A 15662-nucleotide genomic window follows, 5' to 3' on the forward strand; every position below is an offset into this window, starting at 1 on the left:
TGGTGGGGGAGGGGTACAGGGTGGGGTGGCTCCAGTTCTAACCCTTCATTGCTTCTTACTTTGTTTCTAGGGTCCTCAGGGGAAAGATGGGATACCTGGACACCCTGGACAAAGAGGAGAATTGGTAAGTGACCCTTGACCTCTGACTCCTGACTGTGTTGGGCCCTTGTATATGGATGGGGTGGAGTGCATGTGCATGTACATGTGGAAGCCAGCAAAGGATGCTGGGTATCTTCCTCTATCTCTCTCCATCTTACTGTTTAGGACTGAGCTTGAAGCTTTCCATTTTGGCGAGGCTGGCCAGCCAACAATCCCCATGATCTACCTGTTTGCACTCTGGGGTTACAGGCATAAGAACTGTGCATGGCTTTTATATGGGTGCTGGGGATTCAAACTCAGGTTCTTTTGCTTGAATAGCAAATGCTCTGACTCACTTAGCCATCGCTCTGGCTCCCACCTTATTTTTTGAGACAGGGCCTCTTGCTGTCTCAAACAGGCCTCACAGATTAGGTTAAACTGGCTGGCTAGTGAGCCCCAGAGAGTCATGGCTTCTGCCTCCCCAGAGTGGGCCGAGGACTGTGCCAGCGCACACCTGGCTTTCTGCACAGCTGCTAGGAAGCTGAGCTCAGGTCGTGCTTGCATGGGGCACACTGAGCTGTCTCCCCAGCCCCTTGGGCTCTCCCTTTCTCCTTCTCAGGTGGGACCTCTTTTCATTTCTCTCCTTAGGGCTTCCAAGGTCAGACAGGCCCCCCTGGACCAGCTGGCGTCCTTGGTCCTCAGGTCAGAGTGGATCCCCAAGGAACACATGGAGCTGAAAGTCTGACATAATACCTACCTCCAGGCTGCTCAAGATGTCTCTTGCTTGTTTCCAGGGAAAGGTAGGGGACGTGGGGCCTTTAGGCGAGAGAGGCCCCCCAGGGCCTCCTGGACCTCCTGGTGAACAAGGTCTTCCAGGCATAGAAGGCAGAGAAGGGGCCAAGGTAAGAGCCTGGACATTTTGCCTCAAAGTCATCACTCAAGCCATGATCCTCACATTGTGTGGGGAACAGCTGGGGGTAGTCAGAGACTGGAGGAGACACCCCATTCCTGAGGCTAACTTCCCCTCCTTGGCTCTCTGCAGGGTGAGCTAGGACCCCTGGGGTCCCTTGGGAAGGAGGGGCCACCTGGGCCCATGGGCTTTCCTGGCCCCCAAGGAGCCCCCGGAGACCCAGTGAGTATCTTGGGAGAGTCCACTGGAGTGTGAGGCTGTGGGGTAGAGAAGCAGAGGCTCTTCAAGAGCGGGTACAGTGACGGCAAACAGAAGGGCCGGGTAAAGAGATGTTAGTGGTGGCCAGTGGGTGGGCCCAGAGGGTGAACAGCGTTGCTGCCCAGCCTATGGATTGAGTTTGATCCACAGGACCCACATGATTGGAGAGAGAATTAACTCTTGCTAGTTGTCACTTTACAGGAGGTTGTTGCTGTAGTTGTAATCTCCCCGCAGCAGCAGTGCTACTGCCCCAATGTTGTGGATTCTTGAATGAAAGACACACACACACACACACACACACACACACACAGAGAGAGAGAGAGAGAGAGAGAGAGAGAGAGAGAGAGAGAGAGAGAGAGAGTAGTGGCAGAGACCTGAAGTGGACAGATCTACAGAACTCAGGGCCCATCTTCAGATAAAGCTAAGGATGGTGAGGGTCCCCAAAAGTGAAGGCAAATACTTGGGTTACCTGGGAGATTTTCTAACTGGTCATTTCTTCCCCCAGGGGCCCATGGGTTTGAAGGGTGACAAGGGTCCCCCGGGCCCTGTTGGGGCAAGTGTAAGTATCAACACACCGGCTGAGGGAAGACTGAGGGACGGAAAGGGCTGTGTCTTCAGAGCTTGGTATCCTCAGGACGGAGCCTGTGCGTTTGGGGAAGGTGGGCTTGGAGCAGACCCAGTGCTGACCTCCACGACCCAAGTCGCAGCCAGAAAGTTTCCTCCTTTAGAATAATTGTCACAGGACTGGATGTGGAGCTGGCTCAGTGGGCAAAGTGCAAGCATGAGGGTCTGAGTTCAGATCCCCAGTGAATGTCCAGTGAGCATGGTGGCCCACCTTTAATTCCAGCCTGGGAAACCAGAGACGAGGACTCCCCAGAGGAAGCTGGTTAGTGGGACTAGCCATATCAGCAAGCTCTGGGTTTGACTGAGAGACCCTGACTCAACAGACACACTGGAAGGTTGAGGATGATTCCTGACATCAACCTCAGGACTCCATATGCACATGTGTGGACATGTGCCCACATATGCAAAACTATGCATGTGCACACAAACGCAAAAAGAAAAATACTATACAGGCTGCATGTGGTGGTGCAGGACTGGCCCCTGGCCCCTGGCATGTGGGAGACTGAGGAGGTAGAACTGTAAATTTGAGGCTAACCTGGTCTACTTACTGAGGCCCTGTTAAAGGGAAGAGATGGAAGGAAAGGAAGAAGGAAGAAAGGAGAGAGAGAGGAAATGAAAAGGGGGAGGAGAGGGAAAGGGAAGGGAAAAGAGATGGAGAAGGAAAACACCAAAAAGGAAGAGAGTCCACGGAGTACTGGGAAAAGCATTTTAAACAGGCTGGCTGGGGAAGGCATCCCTGAGAGGTCACATTCAAACCAAGACCTGGAGGAGATAAGCATGGGGTCCTTTTCCCATGAGGGATGGTTTTCTAAGCAGAAGCAACTTGTGCAAAGATCCTGAGGGCAGGACTGTGCTCTGCTGGTTTGTGGAATGGTAAGGTCTGTGTAGCTGGGTCTGAGTGAGTGAGAAGATGATTCCAAGGAGGTGATGTAGGCTGCGTGGTCCTCAAATTGAGGAGGGTAGGGCCACCGAGGATTGGAAAGAGGATCATACCTTAGTGCTTAAGGATGCTCTCTGGCTGTATATAAATATGATGGTGGTGCCAAAAGGCCTGTCACCTTAATTATTCCTGCTCCTCTACCCCCTTTCCAGGGCTCCCCGGGTGAGCGTGGTCCTGTGGGCCCCTCTGGTGGCATTGGACTTCCTGGCCAGAGTGGTGGGCAAGGCCCTGTTGGTCCTGCTGGTGAGAAGGGATCCCCGGTAAGCATCTGTTGGTTGACTTTTTCTGGGGATATGTGAACAAGCATCTACCCATTCCAGATAGGACATCTACTGCTTACCAAAGAATTTCTATTTCTGTGAGCTGGAGAGATGATGACTCAGTGGGTAAGAGCACATACTGTTCTTGCTGAGTACCTGAGATCAGTTCCCAGCCTCCACATGGGTAGGTTTACATCTGCCTGTAATTCCAGCTCCAGGTGATCTGTCACCCTCTTCTGGCATACATGGGCAATTGCACTTATGTGCACATACCCACTCATTCACACACACATACATAATTAAAAATAAAATTAAAAACTCAATTCTTAAAATCATCTTTCCCAAGTCCAGCTTAATGAAGCTGTGAATTTATTGGGATTACTTACAGGAGTATGGGTAAGGAGTGACTTAGAAAACAAGGCTGACTCAAAGATAATTGTATCACTGAATGGTTATTCCAGTATGGCTCATGGCTCAGAAGAGCTGCATCTCTGGAGCTCTCTATACAATTTGAAGTCAGCTTGAAACGCTAAAGACTCTCTTCCCCATAGTTGTAAACTACTTTTACAGCTTTGGGGTGGCTGGTGAATCCTGTAAGTTTCAGGAACTTTCTAAGACTTGTGAGTTGTTTATATCCTTAGCCTTAAGGAGCTCTCTTCAGGATTGATAGTTTTAATTTTAAAGAAATTGCCACACAGATGTCCTCTCCTGTGTCTCCTGCTCCTAACATCTGTCTTTCCTCTTCCTCCATCAGGGAGAACGGGGTACTCCTGGTCCCACTGGCAAAGATGGTATTCCAGGGCCCCCTGGGCTTCAGGGGCCCCCTGGTGCTGCAGGGCCTTCTGGTGAAGAAGGAGACAAGGTGAGAGGATCAGGGAGGGAGACAGTTCACAGGGAGATTGGGTATGCTTGGGGCTGGACACTTCCTAATATGTTTGTCCTTCAGGGAGAAGTAGGGATGCCTGGTCACAAGGGAAGTAAAGGGGATAAAGGAGATGCGGTAAGTGGGAACCCACAGAGAGGTTGTGGTGATCATGGGAAGAGATAATAGGGTGGCTTAGGTTTTTTTGGTTCCCTCAGCCCAATCTTGACACCTAGCTCACTGGAACTGAAGGGCTAAAGACCCCTATCTGAGCACTGTTTGCGCTCCAATAGCCCAGGAGAGTAAGAAAGAGCCCTCTAGGGCTGGCGAGAGGGTTCAGTCAGTAAAAGTTCTTGCCACTAAACCCAATGGCCTGAATACCACGCCCAGGACCTTCATGGTAGAAGAAAACAATTAACTCTCATAAGCTGCCACACATATGCACACACACATACAAAATACATAAATGTAATAAAAAATTCAGAGAAAGGCCCCTCTGGCCCTCAAAATCTCCTATCCTTCTATGGCAAGAATCTACCTTGGTTTGGGGCCAGCAGCTTTTCCCCCAGAACATAAACTCCAGTCCCAGCATCAACAGGTTCCACTCCATCCCAAGGAGAAGTTGCTTTTTTTTTTTTCCCAGATAAAAGAGTTCATCATGTAACTTAGGCTGTCCTCAAACTTGCTATGTAGCTGAGGCTGACTTTGACTCCTGATCCTCCTGAGTCCTGGGATCATAAGCATGTACCACCATGCTCAGCTCTGATAGACTCTTCCATTTTGTTTTCCCCTTCAGGGCCCACCTGGACCAACAGGAATAAGGGGTCCAGCAGGCCATCCAGGCCTCCCGGTGAGTTCTCCCAACTTGGTGACTATACCTGGGTCCTTGAAGTAAAGACAGTGTGCCACTCTTCAGAATAAAATCCCAGCATCCTTGCCCAGCCTTGGTTTCACCTCAGTGTCAACACCCACGATGAGCCCAACTCTGACTTTGAATTCCATCTCAGCTCAAACTCCCGGCTTCCTGCTTTGATCTTCATCCAACTCAAATACCCAGAGCCTAGCTTTCTCCTACCGTCTACCCCAACCAGGTCTGCCCCCTCCACTGCTGGCCTCAAATGGGAACTTGAACTTTCAGTTAGACTCCAGCCTTTTCCTAGTTAAGTTTCTGTTACTGTTACAAAATCTGAAGCTAAATGATTTTATTTGGATGACTCATGGTCTGGAGGCTGGGAAGTCCCTAATAGCAGTGCTGACATCTGACCAGGGTCTCCTCGCTTTATCGTAACATAGTGTGGTAATAACAATATGTGAACTTGGGTATTCATCTTCTTATGAAGCCACTAATATACCATCGTGGGGTCAACCCTCATGACTGCATCTAATCTTAAGTACTTTCGTAAAGCCCTACCTCCAAATACTGTCAACATATGAACTCGGAAGGAGGCTGGTGGTGTGATTTAATTGGCAGAGTGTTCACCTATCATGCACAAAATCCTGGGTTCCAACCCTAGCACTCCACATCCAAGGCATAGTAGTCCATGCCTGTAATCCCAGCACTGGGGAAGTGGAAGCAGAAAGATCATGAGTTCAAGGTCATCCTCAGCTACAAAGTAAGTTTGATGTTTGCCTGGGCTCCACCAGAGCCTGTCTCAAAACAACATATGGATTCTGGGATCATGGTTCTACTACAAGAACTTTTGAATGTTGTTGTGTGTTGTTGAGTAAGCTGATTCAAGGAGTCCCCTGAGGCCCTGATATGTGGAACATGGGGGAGTTGTGGCTTCAGAGCCTGATAACACAACTCTTCCCATCTTAAGAGGCTGCTGTGTGCTGGTCTCTGATGCCCCTGAGAAACATTGTGCCCCTTTTGGCAACACCAACTGATTAGCTTCTCCTGACTTCATTGTGTGATAACTTTCTGTTGACCTTGTCCTTTTTCCCCTTTTGGAAACAACTATATATAAAATGCTGCATTAATAAGCTTGCTTAGCATAAGACGCAGCTTGTGCAAGACCCCCGACCCTAGCTCTGTCTTCTTTACCTTATTTCATGGACACTTTTCCCTTAGGAACCCTGTCACTGAAGAATGACCTGCTGGTCCAGGTCAGAGTGTCACCAAAACATATTAGGTCATAGCTTCCCACCTAGCCCTAAAATCTACCTCAGCCTCCTACGAACCCTGCTAATAACCTTACCTGAGCCAATGCCGACTCACCATGTGTCATTAACTCGAAAACATCACCTGAACTTCACAGCAAACTAAAACCTGACTCTCACCAAACTTGGTCCCACCCCCTAGCCTCAGTCCCAACCTTGGACCCTGTGTGAAACCTTTGATCTGGACACCAACCATGTTGCCCCCGACTTTTTCACAGGGTGCTGACGGTGCTCAGGGTCGCCGGGGACCTCCTGGCCTCTTCGGGCAGAAGGGAGATGATGGAGTCCGAGGCTTTGTAGGTGTGATTGGTCCTCCAGGCCTGCAGGTAGGTGTGTGAGTGTGTGGGCACCACACCCTTCTAATCCCCTTACCCTGGGCTCTAATCTTTGTGGTGTGTGTGTGTGTGGTGTGTGTGTGTGTGGTGTGTGTGTGTGTGGTGTGTGTGTGTGTGGTGTGTGTGTGTGTGTGTGTGTGTGTGGTGTGTGTGTGTGTGGTGTGTGTGTGTGTGGTGTGTGTGTGTGTGTGTGTGTGGTGTGTGTGTGTGTGTGTGTGTGGTGTGTGTGTGTGTGGTGTGTGTGTGTGTGGTGTGTGTGTGGTGTGTGTGTGTGTGTGTGTGTGTGTGTGTGTGTGTGGTGTGTGTGTGTGGTGTGTGTGTGTGGTGTGTGTGTGTGGTGTGTGTGTGTGTTGTGTATGTGTGTGTGTGTGGTGTGTGTGTGTGGTATGTGTGTGTGGTGTGTGTGTGTGTGTGTGTGTGTGTGTGTGGTGTGTGTGTGGTGTGTGTGTGTGTGTGTGTGTGTGTGTGTGTGTGTGTGGTGTGTGTGTGGTGTGTGTGTGTGTGTGTGTGTGTGGTGTGTGTGTGTGGTGTGTGTGTGTGTGTGTGTGTGGTGTGTGTGTGTGGTGTGTGTGTGTGTGTGTTGTGTATGTGTGTGTGTGTGTGGTGTGTGTGTGTGGTGTGTGTGTGTGTTGTGTATGTGTGTGTGGTGTGTGTGTGTGTGTGTGTGTGTGTGTGGTGTGTGTGTGGTGTGTGTGTGTGTGTGTGTGTGTGTGTGTGTGTGGTGTGTGTGTGTGGTGTGTGTGTGTGTGTGGTGTGTGTGTGTGGTGTGTGTGTGGTGTGTGTGTGTGGTGTGTGTGTGTGTGTGGTGTGTGTGTGTGGTGTGTGTGTGTGTGTTGTGTATGTGTGTGTGTGTGTGGTGTGTGTGTGTGTGTGTGTGTGTGTGTGTGTACTGCTGTCCCTGTGTCTTAGTGATTTATACAGATGATTTATACATCTCAGAGGCTGGATGTAATGGTGGATGCCTTTAGTCCCAGAACTCAGGAGGTAGAGGCAGGTGGATTCTGTGAGTTTGAGGCCAGCCTGGTCTTTGTAGAGAGTTCCAGGCTAGCCACCAGGGCTACATAGTGAGAGTCTATCTCAAAACAAACAAACAAACAAATTAAAAGATGAAAGTTGGCATGTATGCACGCATGCTTTCATGTATGCCTGTGGAGGATGAGAGTTGACATCATTGAGTGTTTTCCTTATTGCTTGCCAACTAATATTTTTTAACATTCAGAGAGAGAGAGAGAGAGAGAGAGAGAGAGAGAGAGAGAGAGAGAGAGAGAGATTTTCTCATTCATGCCATGGCACATGTGTGTGAATGTTAGAAGACAGCTTGCAGGGGTTAGTTCTCTACTTCTACTACGTGGGTCCCAGGGTTTGAACTCAGGCCATCAGGCTTGGTGGCAATCACCTTTGCCCACTAAACCATTTCCATGGTCCTCCTCACCTTAACTTTGAGGCTACATCTCTCCCTGAACCTGCACTTCCTTGATTTGGTCACTGCCTCCCAGAGTGGGGTTACTGGCAAGCTCTGGTGTGTCTGTCCGTTTGAGAACGGGTTCTAGGGATCCAGACTCAAGTCCTCACACTTGTACAGGATGGCCATGACCATCTCACCAGCTGTTTATACTACAGTTTACTCTTTATTTCACAGGGGCTGCCCGGTCCTCCTGGGGAGAAGGGCGAGGTTGGAGACGTGGGATCTATGGTATGAGCTCCCTGGGGGACTTGGGAGATAGGTGGAATGGGAGTGATCACTGGTCACTGTCATCTAAAGGCTCACACACAGCTTACAGGCTGTCTGTGGCTACTGTAACCTTTCTAGTGGAGTCATGGGGATTCATTGCACACTATTTGGTTCTTTGACAGGGCCCGCATGGAGCTCCAGGCCCTCGGGGTCCCCCTGGGCCCAGTGGATCAGAGGTGAGAATTCTGGGGTAGCCAGAATGCCTCTATGGCTCTGCCACATCTTTAGGGACTCACAGTGTCCTTGTTGTCTCTCCAGGGCCCTCCAGGGCTGCCTGGAGGAGTAGGACAGCCTGGTGCTGTGGGCGAGAAGGTAAGAGCAAGGCTTGAACTTGCCCTGGATGGAGGGAATAAGGCCCGTCCCCTTGGCTACAGCTGTATGGGGACCCTCCTCCCTGCTGATCAGCGGGATGATTTATTTCTATGCTCATTGCCTCACACAGGGTGAGCCAGGGGATGCTGGAGACGTCGGACCCCCGGGAATTCCTGGCAACCCTGTGAGTCTCTGTAGAGCGGCTTACCATAGGGAAGTGCTGGCCTGGAGCGTGTCATGACCTCCAGGCTGTCCTTAGAGCATTGCTGACCCCAGACCAGTGGATATCTCTGGTTATCTTGACGAAAGAAAGATATGAACGATGCTCCCCCTGAGACGATCTCAGGGATGCTCTGTAGAGTCCCACAAGTTGCCCACTGCACAAGCATACAGGGCTGAAGAGACAGCTGGGGGTTTAAATCAAAGCAGCAAGCCTGGAACTGGGGGTAAAGCTGCCAGTGCCCCCAAAGGCAGCACGTGGGCCAGGACAGACTTAATAATGGGCGACAGAGCCATCATCCCTGACTCAGCTAGTTCCAGTTCTCTGTGGCCTCTAACACTTGGGTTACCTAGGCTACCTGACTCTGTGTGCGCTTGCATGTGTGTGTGCGTGTGCGTGTGCGTGTGCGTGTGCGTGTACGTGTGTGTGTGTGTGTGTGTGTGCGTGTGTGTGTAAATGCAGTTCCGTTTTGGTCTCTACATGAGTAGTTAGCCATGTGCTCCGTCTTAGTTAGGGTTTCCATTGCTGTGGAGAGACCCCATGACCAAGGCAACTCTTATAAAGGACAACATTTAATTGGCCTGGCTTACAGGTTCAGAGGTTCAGTCCATTATCATCAAGGTGAGAGCATGGTAGTGTCCTGGCAGAGATGGCTCTGGAGGAGCTGAGAGTTCTACATCTTCATTCAAAGGAAGCCAGGAGCAGACTGACTCTTCTGTACTGGGTGGAGCTTCAAAGCCCATCCCCACAGTGACACACTTCCTCCAACAAGGCCACACCTCCTAACAGTAACAGTCCCTATGAGCCAAACATATTCAAAGCACCACACACATGCTCTTAATCACTGAGACACTTTCTAGCCTTGTTAATATTTTAAAATGTCTATGTTATATATTCATTATTGCATGTGTGAGAGTGTAGCTCATGTGTGGAGGTCAGAGGACAGGTTTTGGGGGTCAGTTCTCTTCTAACATGGGTTCTGGGGATGGAGCCCAGATTGTCAGACTTCCCAGGCAAGTGGCCTTATCCAAGATGTGCTCATTTTTGTTCCCTGAAGAGCCCACAGCACTCTGACTTTTGACTTCTGACCTCTGTTTCTGCAAAGGGGCCCAAAGGTGAAATTGGTGAAAAGGGGGACTCGGGTCCATCAGGGGCTGCTGGTCCTCCAGGCAAGAAGGGACCCCCAGGAGAGGACGGATCTAAGGGGAACATGGTAAGTCCTGGGAGGAGACTGAGCAGAGAACTTGGGGCGCTTATTAAATTAAAACCTCGTCCCTAAGATAAACCAGACATCTCTTCTCCCTGTTTCTTTTTAATTTCTCTTTTAAAATTTTATGTGTATGTGTATTTTGTCTACACATATGTCTGTGCACACATGTGTGCCTGGTGCCTGCAGAGGTTGGAAGAGGATGTCAGATCCTCTGGAATTATAGGATCTGCAGTTACAGATGGCTTTGGGGTTCTGGGAATGGAACCTGTTCCTCTGAAAGAGCAGCCAGTGCTCTCAACCACTGTGCCGTCTCTCCAGCCCCACTTCTTCCTGTTTGCTAGCTCTCTGAGACACCCAGACAGAGACTGGACAAATTAGAAGAAACAGTGGATGAATGAAATATGAAAGCATAGTGAAAGCTGAGCCCTCCCACTGGCCCCCACCCAGTCTCTTACGCATGCAGCAAACACTACTGCTGGAATATAAAACCCCAGCCTTTCATTCTGTGTTGTTTGTGACGTGTCCCCTGCAGCTGGCCTGGGGACACTATCTGGTGTGTGAAGGGGTGACTCCTCACTCAATGAGATGTGATCAGCAACCAGTGTTTATTCTAGGGTCCCACAGGACTCCCTGGAGATCTAGGACCCCCAGGAGACCCTGGCGTTCCTGTGAGTATAAACTCTCCCTGTAGCCTAGCCTTAAATGTATCAATCAATGTGTCTCCATTGTATCCCATGTTCCCTAAACCTTGACAAGCTAAGAGAAGTAGATGACCCTCCCTCCCTCCAATCCCATCTCTGCCCTAACTCTCCCAAGACTTTCCCTCTGTCTCTCCTCCCTAGGGTACTGATGGCGTCCCAGGGGAGAAGGGAAATGCCGGTGATATTGGGGGACCGGTGAGTGGAGACCAAAGGGCTGTAGTGCATGCAGATGGAGTAGAGCTGGTGGTGGGAGAGTCGGGTACCCAGGGCATCCACTGGGGCCCCTGTGGTGTCTCTGACCCCATGACTGTGAGTGGTTAGAGGGGGACAGGGTGGTGCTGGGTGGTGTCATGGGACTGTTTTCAGCCATTGTTGTGACTGCTCTTGACTAAACAGGGGCCACCTGGAGCTTCAGGGGAACCTGGTGCCCGTGGGCTCCCTGGCAAGAGGGTGAGTGATGTTCTACTGCCTGAGGGTCTCACGTCCACCTTGTCTTCAGCAATGCTTTTGATTGTATTTATTTATTTACTATTTATTTGTGTGAGTGTGTGTGTGCGTGTGCGTGTGCGTGTGCGTGTGCGTGTGCGTGTGTGTGTGTGTGTGTAATGTACCACAAAGTGATTTATAGTTCAGAGGACAGTTTGTGGGAGTTTGTTCTCTCCTTTCACCATGTGGGTCTCAGGCAAGGTCTGTTACCTGCTGAGCCAACTTGCCAGCCCACTCTTGACATAAACCGCCACACTGACACTCAAAACAATCACACTCCTCTTTAGGGTTCCCCTGGCCGCATGGGTCCAGAAGGAAGAGAAGGAGAGAAAGGCGCCAAGGTGAGCACCCCCCTTGGGAGGGGCCCCTGTGCCACCTGACCAAAAGAAGTCCTGCACCTCCCCGTGAGGATCCAGCTGTCAGCAGGTGGATCCTTGAGACTTCTTTCCCCACCCCTTTCCATTTCAGGGAGATGCTGGTCCTGATGGGCCCCCAGGCAGGACAGGCCCCATTGGGGCTCGAGGGCCCCCTGGACGGGTTGGGCCTGATGGTCTTCCAGGGATCCCTGGTCCTGTGGTGAGTGGTGTGAAAATGGGGGGGAGAGGGTAGCATGGATGGCCTTCTGGCCTAGGATTTAACCATAGTTGAGGAGCCTACCTTGGGGGGTGATGGAATGTTCACAGTGTTTGCTGGCAGAGACCAGACACCCCTGTTTGCTCTGTCTCCTCCTCAGGGTGAACCAGGTCTCCTGGGACCTCCTGGGCTAATTGGCCCTCCAGGGCCCCTGGTAAGAGACTTCTCTATCCCTGTGGTCACAGCTCTGGAAGCCACACTAGGCATCCAGGGACATTGAGTGGGCTGTGGTGCTGATGGTACAGGCTAGCCCCGCAGTGCCATCTGTCAATCTAACTTACTGGGACCCCATCATCATAACCTGTATTGACCCCACACAGCAAGCCTCCACACAGATGGCCTACACTCACCTTCTACAACAACCCCCATCTTGGTGTTCCACATTGGAGCTATCTTGATGGTCTATGCTGACTGTCATCTTGATGTCTACGCTGACCACTCCCTCTGATCCTGACACCTGGTGTCTTCAGCTGTCCTCCCCCCACCCCCGTTTTTTTCACCACCCCTCCTGTCTCCGGACTGTCTGGTGGCCCCAGCCCCGTTTCTCTGCATCTGAAAGCTGGGTGGTTCCCTGGTAAATATTCCCATCCCTGGCTTTCAAGGAATCACAAGCCAAACTTCACTTTTTCCCAGGGTCCACCTGGCCTTCCTGGCCTGAAGGGAGATGCTGGCCCCAAGGGGGAGAAGGTGAGCTCACCTCCTGGTGTTCCCTACGTTCTCTCAACCTTCACCTCCTGCCCTGGCCATGGAGAGTTACCGCTCTCTCAACTCATCCTTTCCAAGCCTCCTGAGAAAAAAATTCCCAACGTGTCTGTTCTGTGTGCCTTTCTCTTTCAGGGCCACATTGGGTTAATAGGCCTGATTGGTCCCCCAGGGGAGGCCGGTGAGAAAGGTGATCAGGGGTTGCCAGGTGTGCAGGGCGCCCCGGGACTTCAGGGAGACCCTGTGAGTGTGTGCCCTATTGGAGCAGGGGGAAAATGTTCAAAGGGGGTGGTTTAAAGGGGGAGGGATTTGGAATGGGGAAAGGCTGTGTTAGGGGAGTGGGGGCCTCTAACTGGGGACTGTCATGTAGGAAGTTGTCTGGGTACTTGGGGGTCTTCTAAAGGAGCTGGGCGTCTGTATTGCTTCAGACATTCTTTTGAGTGTATAGAAAGATGTCAGAGAGGTGCGTGTATAACAGGGCTGATGCCATGTTCCTCTTCTAGGGTCTTCCTGGTCCCATTGGCTCATTAGGTCACCCTGGGCCCCCAGGTGTGGTGGTGAGTGTGGGGACGTTTGAGGGATGAGGAGGTCACCATGATGGGTGGGGTTGAGACCCCAACATTCCCTATCTCTTCCACAGGGCCCTCTGGGACAGAAGGGCTCCAAGGGGTCCCCGGTGAGTGGCACTGCCCCCTGGGCCTCCATGTTCCAGTTCCCCTCACCCACCCAGCCCCCTTCCTTTGTTTGTTCTTCACTCATCCTGTGTTCAGCACCTACTGCTGCATTCTTAGGATCTAAGATGCTGTGTTTTGTGGGGACAGAAACACACAGCTTAGGTTTAACATAGGACACTGGGAGCCTCTTCTGGGGCCCTGCGTGTGTGCACTTGTATGTGAATGTATGGACACATGTATACATGTGTGTGCCCCGCCTTGGGCAGGGAGAAGGGTGTTCAAAGGGCCTGGCTTAGAGGAGGGGATAGGGATCAGGATGAGCAGGGCTGTATTGGGAAAGTGAGGGGCTATAAATGGGGATTTTAATGTGGAAGGCTTTGTCTGGGGGCTTGGAAGGCCTCTAGAGGAGTGCCTGTACATGTCTGCATATATGCATGGGTATATGTGTATGCATGCACATGTATGTGTATGTTTGTGCATGTGTATAGATGTGTATGCACACACATATGTGCAAGAGAATCTATGTGTTCAGGTGTATGTGTGTGTATGTGTTGCTCCATGTATTTGTGTGTGTGTATATATGTATACACACACACACACACACACACACACACACACACACACACGTGTGTGTGTATGTGTATGCATGTTGCACATACATGTGTTTGCGTTGGTAGAACCAGGTCTCCATAGACAGGATTCATTTCAAAGTGACCTCTCTCATAGGGATCTCTTGGTCCTCGTGGAGACCCTGGGCCAGCGGGTCCCCCTGGTCCCCCGGTGAGTTCCCAGACTGTGGAGGAGAACAGGCATCAGGCTTGGGGTGTTCTTATCAGGTCCCTCAGAACTCAGCCCAGTGTTTCAGTCTGTGGCTCAAAAATTCATTTCCTTGAAAGCTTCGGGAGGAGTGAAGTGCAGTGGGTGGTGGTGCACACTTGTCATTCCAGCGTTGGGGAGGTGGAGGCAAGAGGATCAGGAGTTCGAGGTTATCCTCAGCTACATAGAGAGTTTGAGGTTAGCCTGGGGTACATAAAACAAATACCCAAAAGAGACCTTGAAAGACAGTCTGGGTTTGGGGGTTTTGGCAGTCCCAGTGGGACCATTTGTGGTGTCTGACCTGAGCTTATCTCCCTGGGTTCTGTCTGCTCCATCCCATCTCTCCCTCCCTGCATCTCCATCTGTTTACCCATCACTGTCTCAATATCTCTTTCCCTTCTTTTGTTCTCTGCTTCCCCTACCTCTCCCTCTTCTTGCTCCTCCTCTTCCTCTTCCGAATCTCTCTGCCTCCCGTTGTCTTGTCTTCTCTGCCCATCTCTGATTCTTTCTCTCCTCTATTCTCATTCCCTTGTGAGTCCAGGGTTCCCCTGCTGAGGTGCATGGCCTGCGCAGGCGCCGCTCCGTGGTGGACACCCTGGAAGGTGGCCTGGAGGAGGTGATGGCCTCACTCAATTCACTGAGCTTGGAGCTGCAGCAACTGCAGCGACCTCTGGGCACAGCCGAGAGCCCGGGCCTCATGTGCCACGAGCTTCACCGCAACCACCCACACCTGCCAGATGGTGAGGTCCAGGTCCTTCCAGGAAGGGCAGGTCAGGTGAGCACTGCAGCATTCATGTCCACTGATTCACTGGGTCTGCTTCTGCGGTAGGAGAGTACTGGATTGACCCCAATCAGGGCTGTACACGGGATGCCTTCAAGGTTTTCTGCAACTTCACTGCAGGAGGTGAGACCTGTCTCTATCCAGACAAGAAGTTTGAGACGGTGAGTGAAAGAAACCATCTTGTTTTTTTTTTTTTTTTTTTTTTTTTTTTTTTTTTCCCTCACCTCTGCCATCTTTTGCCACCTGAGAGAAATGACACAAATCTCTCCTGTCTATGTCAAGTAGTATCCTATAGTACAGGAATCCCAGCCTCAAGGCAAGGGTAGCACCCAGCAACAGAGTACTTGGCCAGCAATCATGAGGCTATGGGTTTCATCCCCAGTGCTTGCCAAGCATGCAGAGGGGCAGGGGGAGGGGGAGGTGGCTGGATCTCATCTCAAGGCTCAAAGAGCATGCACAGCTCCAGGCTCCATTTCCTAGCTAGCAGTACCAAGCCTTCTGTCCCCTGTACTTGAGTATGGACAGAGCCCTGGGTTTCATCCAGTCACAGAGAATCCTGGGAGTTGCTGTGTGTGAGGATGAGGGAGCTGTGGACCAATCCCAGCCCCCACGATGGCTGGGATTGGTCCACAGCTCCCTCCACGATCCATGATGCCATCTATGATCCACGATGTCCAGTATGAGGAGGCAGAGGGTACATGGGTTGGCACTCAGTAACCTCCCCATCCTCCCTCAGGTGAAACTGGCCTCCTGGTCCCGAGAAAAGCCCGGTGGCTGGTACAGCACCTTCCGCAGAGGGAAAAAGGTGGGTTTAAATGCTGACACGGAGGATGACATTAGAACTGGTGGGAACTGGTAGATGGGATAGCCAGAGAAGGAGATACACTTCTCTATGAAGCCCTGGGCTCCATTCCTAGCACCGCATAAGTAGTAACTTCAGGTGTTCAAGGCCACCCTCAGCTACATCA

General features: G+C 51.2%; 1 protein-coding gene across 4 annotated transcripts in view; it reads left to right on the forward strand.

Moving 5' to 3' along the window:
* Col5a3 (collagen type V alpha 3 chain) overlaps positions 1-15662 on the forward strand; it is a 46989-nt gene that overhangs the window by 30034 nt on the left and 1293 nt on the right. For all 4 annotated transcript variants that reach the window (XM_076939800.1, XM_034510051.2, XM_034510052.2 and 1 more), the window contains exons 37-65: positions 71-124; positions 727-780; positions 873-980; positions 1121-1210; positions 1752-1805; positions 2963-3070; positions 3825-3932; positions 4017-4070; positions 4729-4782; positions 6311-6418; positions 8067-8120; positions 8282-8335; positions 8418-8471; positions 8602-8655; positions 9797-9904; positions 10516-10569; positions 10744-10797; positions 10999-11052; positions 11376-11429; positions 11557-11664; positions 11822-11875; positions 12355-12408; positions 12559-12666; positions 12927-12980; positions 13064-13099; positions 13824-13877; positions 14455-14653; positions 14743-14855; positions 15431-15499. In XM_076939800.1, coding sequence (XP_076795915.1) covers positions 71-124; positions 727-780; positions 873-980; positions 1121-1210; positions 1752-1805; positions 2963-3070; positions 3825-3932; positions 4017-4070; positions 4729-4782; positions 6311-6418; positions 8067-8120; positions 8282-8335; positions 8418-8471; positions 8602-8655; positions 9797-9904; positions 10516-10569; positions 10744-10797; positions 10999-11052; positions 11376-11429; positions 11557-11664; positions 11822-11875; positions 12355-12408; positions 12559-12666; positions 12927-12980; positions 13064-13099; positions 13824-13877; positions 14455-14653; positions 14743-14855; positions 15431-15499 — 2181 coding nt within the window. The remainder of the gene's footprint in view (positions 1-70; positions 125-726; positions 781-872; positions 981-1120; positions 1211-1751; positions 1806-2962; positions 3071-3824; positions 3933-4016; positions 4071-4728; positions 4783-6310; positions 6419-8066; positions 8121-8281; positions 8336-8417; positions 8472-8601; positions 8656-9796; positions 9905-10515; positions 10570-10743; positions 10798-10998; positions 11053-11375; positions 11430-11556; positions 11665-11821; positions 11876-12354; positions 12409-12558; positions 12667-12926; positions 12981-13063; positions 13100-13823; positions 13878-14454; positions 14654-14742; positions 14856-15430; positions 15500-15662) is intronic.

Source organism: Arvicanthis niloticus, chromosome 8 (genome assembly GCF_011762505.2).
Source record: "Arvicanthis niloticus isolate mArvNil1 chromosome 8, mArvNil1.pat.X, whole genome shotgun sequence".
NCBI classification, from domain to species: Eukaryota; Metazoa; Chordata; class Mammalia; order Rodentia; family Muridae; genus Arvicanthis; species Arvicanthis niloticus.